General features: G+C 40.6%; 1 protein-coding gene across 1 annotated transcript in view; it reads left to right on the top strand.

Annotated features, from left to right (window-relative positions):
* Positions 1 to 5,860, top strand: part of LOC117105508 (fibropellin-1-like) — a 12,803-nt gene that overhangs the window by 4,674 nt on the left and 2,269 nt on the right. The window contains exons 4-9 of the mRNA XM_033246671.1: positions 398 to 3,008; positions 3,403 to 3,559; positions 3,718 to 4,267; positions 4,471 to 4,631; positions 4,741 to 4,903; positions 5,321 to 5,489. Of these exons, the coding sequence (XP_033102562.1) occupies positions 398 to 3,008; positions 3,403 to 3,559; positions 3,718 to 4,267; positions 4,471 to 4,631; positions 4,741 to 4,903; positions 5,321 to 5,489 (3,811 nt within the window). The remainder of the gene's footprint in view (positions 1 to 397; positions 3,009 to 3,402; positions 3,560 to 3,717; positions 4,268 to 4,470; positions 4,632 to 4,740; positions 4,904 to 5,320; positions 5,490 to 5,860) is intronic.

Raw genomic sequence — 5,860 nt, forward strand, 5'->3', positions numbered from 1 at the left:
TTTTGTGAATGCAAAGCCGGTTACTATGGTGATTTATGTGAATTTGAAATAGATGAATGCCTAAGTAACCCGTGTAGAAATGGCGCTAACTGTACAGACAACATCGATGCATTTATGTGTACCTGCGCACCCGGCTATACAGGTGTCGTGTGCGAAGAGGATTTTAACGAATGTAATTCTTCACCATGTTTAAATAACGCAACTTGTGTTGATCAAATTGATTCGTATTCCTGTCTGTGTAACGTTGGATGGGAAGGAACCGTCTGTGACTTCAACCCGAATGATTGTATGCACTCAAAATGCTGTCTCTTATACACATCTAGATGTGTATAAGAGACAGATATATACCTGTATATGTATCTCATTGTGGTTATTTGATATTTACTTCTCACCGCAGGACCATCGTAGACGTTGCTGTGTATTGCAATACGAATTACTACAATAGCGACTGCGCCACGTACTGTGTTCCCCAAAATTCAAATTCAAATGGTCACTACACATGTGACTCATCAACGGGGGCAAAGATATGTTACCCAGGTTATTCGGGGTCAAGCTGCACAGTTGATATCAACGAGTGCAGAAGCAATCCGTGTAGAAACGGGGGAATGTGTACACATGGTATCAACTACTTCACGTGCAGCTGCGCACCCGGTTTCCAGGGCACAACATGTACCGTGAACATTAATGAGTGCGCTAGCTATCCGTGCGCAAACGGTGGCACATGCGTAGATGGGGTGAATGGCTACCAATGTCAATGCCGAGCAGGTTTCAACGGAGGACGATGCCAGACTGAAATAGACGAGTGTCTCTCGTCACCATGCTTGAATGGCGCCATCTGCAATGATGCTATAGCTGGATATACATGTGTATGCGCATCCGGATTTAGTGGCCAGTATTGTGAAAATGATATTGATGAATGTGGGAGCAGTCCGTGCAAGAACGAGGCCATGTGTTCTGACCAGGTCGATGGGTTCAACTGTATATGCGCCGGAGGATATACGGGAACGTTATGTGAAATTGAAATTGATGAATGTGGAAGTTTTCCATGTCAGAATAATGCCACGTGTTATGATGACGTCAATGGGTTTATTTGCGATTGTGCCTATGGTTATTTTGGAGACTTTTGTGATTTTAATATCACTGATTGCATTGCATTGTGTGAGAATAACAGTACATGTGAGATAGCTAACTCTACGATGACCTGCCATTGTGCTCCTGGCTTCGATGGTGGCCTATGTGACAAAGAATATGATGAATGCCAAAGTCAACCGTGCCAAAACGGGGCAACATGTCATGACGTCATCAACGGGTTTGTCTGCTCGTGTGCACCGGGATATTCTGGAACAAGCTGCCAAGAAGAAGTAAATGAATGTGATAGTAATCCTTGTGTTAACAATGCAGAATGTGTTGATCTCATTGCCGAATTTTTCTGTAACTGTACTGAGGGTTTCGAAGGGAATTTCTGCGAAATAGACATCGACGAATGCATGTTTTCAGAATGTGTTGGTAACTCAACATGTACTGATGGCATAGGTGGATACTATTGTGAATGTGAAGACGGTTATGATGGCAATTTATGCGAATATGAAATAGATGAGTGTGCAAGTTTTCCGTGTAAGAATAATGCCACATGTTATGACATCCTTAATGGTGTCATCTGTGATTGCGCATATGGGTTTTTTGGGGACTATTGTAACTTTGATATCACCGATTGTCCAAGATTTTGTAAGAATAACAGTACATGTGAAATAGCTAACTCCACGATGACATGCCTCTGTGCTCCTGGATTCTATGGTGAACTATGTGACAGAGAATTTGACGAATGTCAAAGTCAACCGTGCCAAAACGGTGCAACATGCAATGACGTCGTCAATGGGTTCGCCTGCTCATGCGCGCCTGGATATTCTGGCGCAAGCTGCCAAGATGAAGTGGATGAATGTGAAAGTAGTCCTTGTGTGAATGACGCAGAATGCATTGACCTGCTCGCTGACTTTTTTTGTAACTGTACCGAAGGCTTTGAAGGTATTTTCTGCGAAATAGACATCGACGAATGCATGTTTTCAGAATGCCTTGGAAACTCAACATGTATTGATGGCATTGGCGGATACTCTTGTAAATGCGAAGCCGGTTATGATGGCAATTTATGTGAAATTGACATAGATGAGTGCCAGAGTAATCCGTGTAAAAATGGCGCTAAGTGTACAGATGACATTAATTCATTCACGTGCTCATGCATACCTGGATACACCGGTGGAATGTGTGAAGTAGATGTTAATGAATGTAATTCTTCACCGTGTTTGAATAATGGAACTTGTGTTGATCAGATTGGTTCGTACTCTTGTATGTGTGTTATCGGCTGGGAAGGCATCGTCTGTGACTTCAACCCAAATGATTGCCTATACTCAAACTGCTTCAATAATGCAATTTGTGTCGATGGTATAGGTGAATACTTTTGTGAATGCAAAGCCGGTTACTATGGTGATTTATGTGAATTTGAAATAGATGAATGCCTAAGTAACCCGTGTAGAAATGGCGCTAACTGTACAGACAACATCGATGCATTTATGTGTACCTGCGCACCCGGCTATACAGGTGTCGTGTGCGAAGAGGATTTTAACGAATGTAATTCTTCACCATGTTTAAATAACGCAACTTGTGTTGATCAAATTGATTCGTATTCCTGTCTGTGTAACGTTGGATGGGAAGGAACCGTCTGTGACTTCAACCCGAATGATTGTATGCACTCAAAATGCTTCAATAACTCAACTTGTATTGATGGTATCGGCGGCTATACCTGTGAGTGTCCGACAGGCTATGAAGGGGAATTATGCGAAAATGACGTAAAAGTGTGTGACGAATATCCCTGCCAAAATAACGCTACTTGTGTAGAAGAAATCGGTTGGTTTGTGTGTATCTGTGCTCCAGGTTTTGAAGGCGCTTATTGTGACGTAGATATCAACGACTGTGCGATAATGCCTTGCGCGAATGATGGAACCTGTGTTGATATGGTTAGTATTATTATCAAATCATACCAAACACTAAAAATAACACACGTGTATGTTATTTTCAATCTGTATAATTTATTTTATTTTATTTTTTTTTAATGTGCTACGTAAGTGTAATTGACAGTTGTTTTTGCTCGTGAAAAAAAGACATGCGCCTTGAGCACCTTTGGGGGAGATGTGCGCTTTATAAATCTTTATTATTATTATTATTATTACGACCTTGACACGAGAGGAATTGAAACCATCATAGCCTAGAATCGGCTAAAATCCACTGTGTTACAATTTAAACACACACACACACCCTCGGGGTGTACAGGCCTATATGATGCTAGCGTATAAATAATCCTATGATGAACAGACTTTAATGTTATGTATATATATAACGTGTTAATTTTAGGTCAACGGGTTTGAATGCTATTGCCCAGATGACTGGTACGGTACCAACTGCACAACGTACCTGCCGAACTTATGTTTGAATAATAACTGCACAAATAATTCAACATGTCAAGGAACTTTAGAAGGTTTCATTTGTACCTGTTTACCTGGATTTACAGGTAAGATCAGGTTATTTTATGCATTAACTGTGTTAACGTTCAGGCACCAACCTTTTAATGAATACACACAAAGCAGCTTAGCTCAGTTGGGTAAACCGGTAGTAATCACTTGACATCTGGTGAAATATTAATAATTTAAATGTTTAATCAATGTGCAGGAAAGTATTGTGAGGAGGATGTGAACGAATGTCTAGGTGGTGCGTGCTTACATGGAGGAACCTGCCGTGACCACATTGCCGGGTTTTCGTGCGAGTGTATCCCTGGATACACTGGTAAATTCTGTGAGGTTGTTCTTGACACATGCGACAAGGTAGAGTGTAATAATGGAGAGTGCATTGAGGAGACTGACGGCTTCGCCTGCCAATGTCTGCCCGGCTACGAAGGAATCAACTGTGACAACAACATCGATGAATGTGCATCATCACCTTGCCTAAACGGTGGGACATGTACGGATGACGTCGATAAATTTAATTGCAAATGCCCAGAAACATTGTCAGGGAGTACGTGCGACCAAGACGTTGACGAGTGTACAAAAGGTGATGTCTGTCCTGAAAATGCCATCTGTAGAAATACGTTTGGTGGCTTTGATTGCGCCTGCAAGCCCGGATTCACTGGTGAGAAATGCGAGGACTTTAAGGATCCATGTGTTGCGCATGGAATGCCGTGTAATAATGGGGGTACTTGTGCAACAACAGACGAATCTTACAGGTAAATGCTGAATATTTCAAATGTGATGTTCTGTAGTTTGATATCATCTTTTTATATATCAGCATGATATCGTCATCATTCTTAACAAAGAAAAAAAGAGATTATAGCGTTGACTATTAAATAATGAAGTACTTGTGCTTTCTTTTGTGTCATATACTTTCTCTATTTATACCTGTGAATAAGTTAACTGGATATGTTTTTAGATGTGAATGCAGTATTGGATTTACAGGGGAAACTTGTAACATCATCATGGATCCATGCAAATCTTCGCCATGTTTGAACGATGGAGATTGTGAGATAAACGACGAGAAAAGTTACACGTGCAGGTGTACTAAAGAATATGCAGGTGAACGATGTGAAATAGGTAAGCGGCGACTTTTTATATTAAATATATACTTCGCCGTTATTTTGTGACACATTGACATTATTTTACTGAAATTATTAAGAAATATAATTCTGTTTGTTCTTATTAGTAATTGCTACATCAGCGTTTGTATTCTACATGTCGGGAAGTGTGTCTGATGAAAGTCAGCTTGCAGACGATATCGCCGAGCTGTACAGTCTCTCCTCAGGGTCAACTGATGAGGTTGAAGTTGTTGTGTTGTCTGTAGAAGATTATGTTTCAGTCGATACAGGGTAAGTCAAGTATCTTTGTGCTGAGAAATCAGAAAAAAATAGTTACACTTTCTATGCAGAGATGTGATTTCAAAAGCAACATAGACATAGGCCTAACTATACCATGGGTATGGTAAACCAAACACTAATGTGCCTATCCAATCTAAAATAGCATTTTGCAGCTGCGCATTATTTGAATCTCAGATTCTACAATTTTAAAGAAAATTGTAAAACATGACTACCTACCAACTAAAACAAAAATTATGAAGTATAAACAAAGGATGAAGAAATTCTTTGTAAAAAATAAGTCTAAGAAAATGAACATTAATGACTTTCGGAAATGAGATTTGTTAGAGGCCTAGAAAGTGTTTGCATATAAAGTAGGGCCCTACAAAACAATTAGTCAATAAATATGGTTCGTTTTTTCTCACGATCTAGAGAACCTGTGAGTAAAGTTGAAGTCATAAAAATGGTAAATGGTACTGCACAGACTAACGAAGAAATCATGTCCGTAATTACTGAAACACCCACTGACGTCATCGAGAAGGGTCTAGATGCTGAATTGTTCATTGGCGATGCAGTACCAAAGAATGAGTACGCTGAAAAGGTAAGTGACGTGTACTGCCATTGAGAAATTTATAACATCGAATGTGTTCTGAAAAATGTTGGTCGGTTAGGTCCCATGACTGGTAACTTGGTGATGCAATGCGAAAAAATAGATCCACAATAGTGTACTCTTCGAAGAGAATACCCAACTGTCTTCAGCGGGTCGTTCCAGGGGCGGCGCTAGCGGGGGGTCCGGGAGCAAAGGACCCCTCGTCGGAGGAATCTGGACCCCACTTGGACCCCCTGTCGCCGAATTTCCAGCAACGTCGTCGGGGAAAAGTCAACTCGACCGCCTAAAGTACAATTAATAATAATAATAATAATAGTGTAGTTTTATATAGCGCACATATCCATCTAATGCAAGATGCTCAG

This window comes from Anneissia japonica, unplaced genomic scaffold, assembly GCF_011630105.1.
Source record: "Anneissia japonica isolate Jap-2015-1 unplaced genomic scaffold, ASM1163010v1 scaffold2030_len652032_cov178, whole genome shotgun sequence".
NCBI lineage: Eukaryota > Metazoa > Echinodermata > Crinoidea > Comatulida > Comatulidae > Anneissia > Anneissia japonica.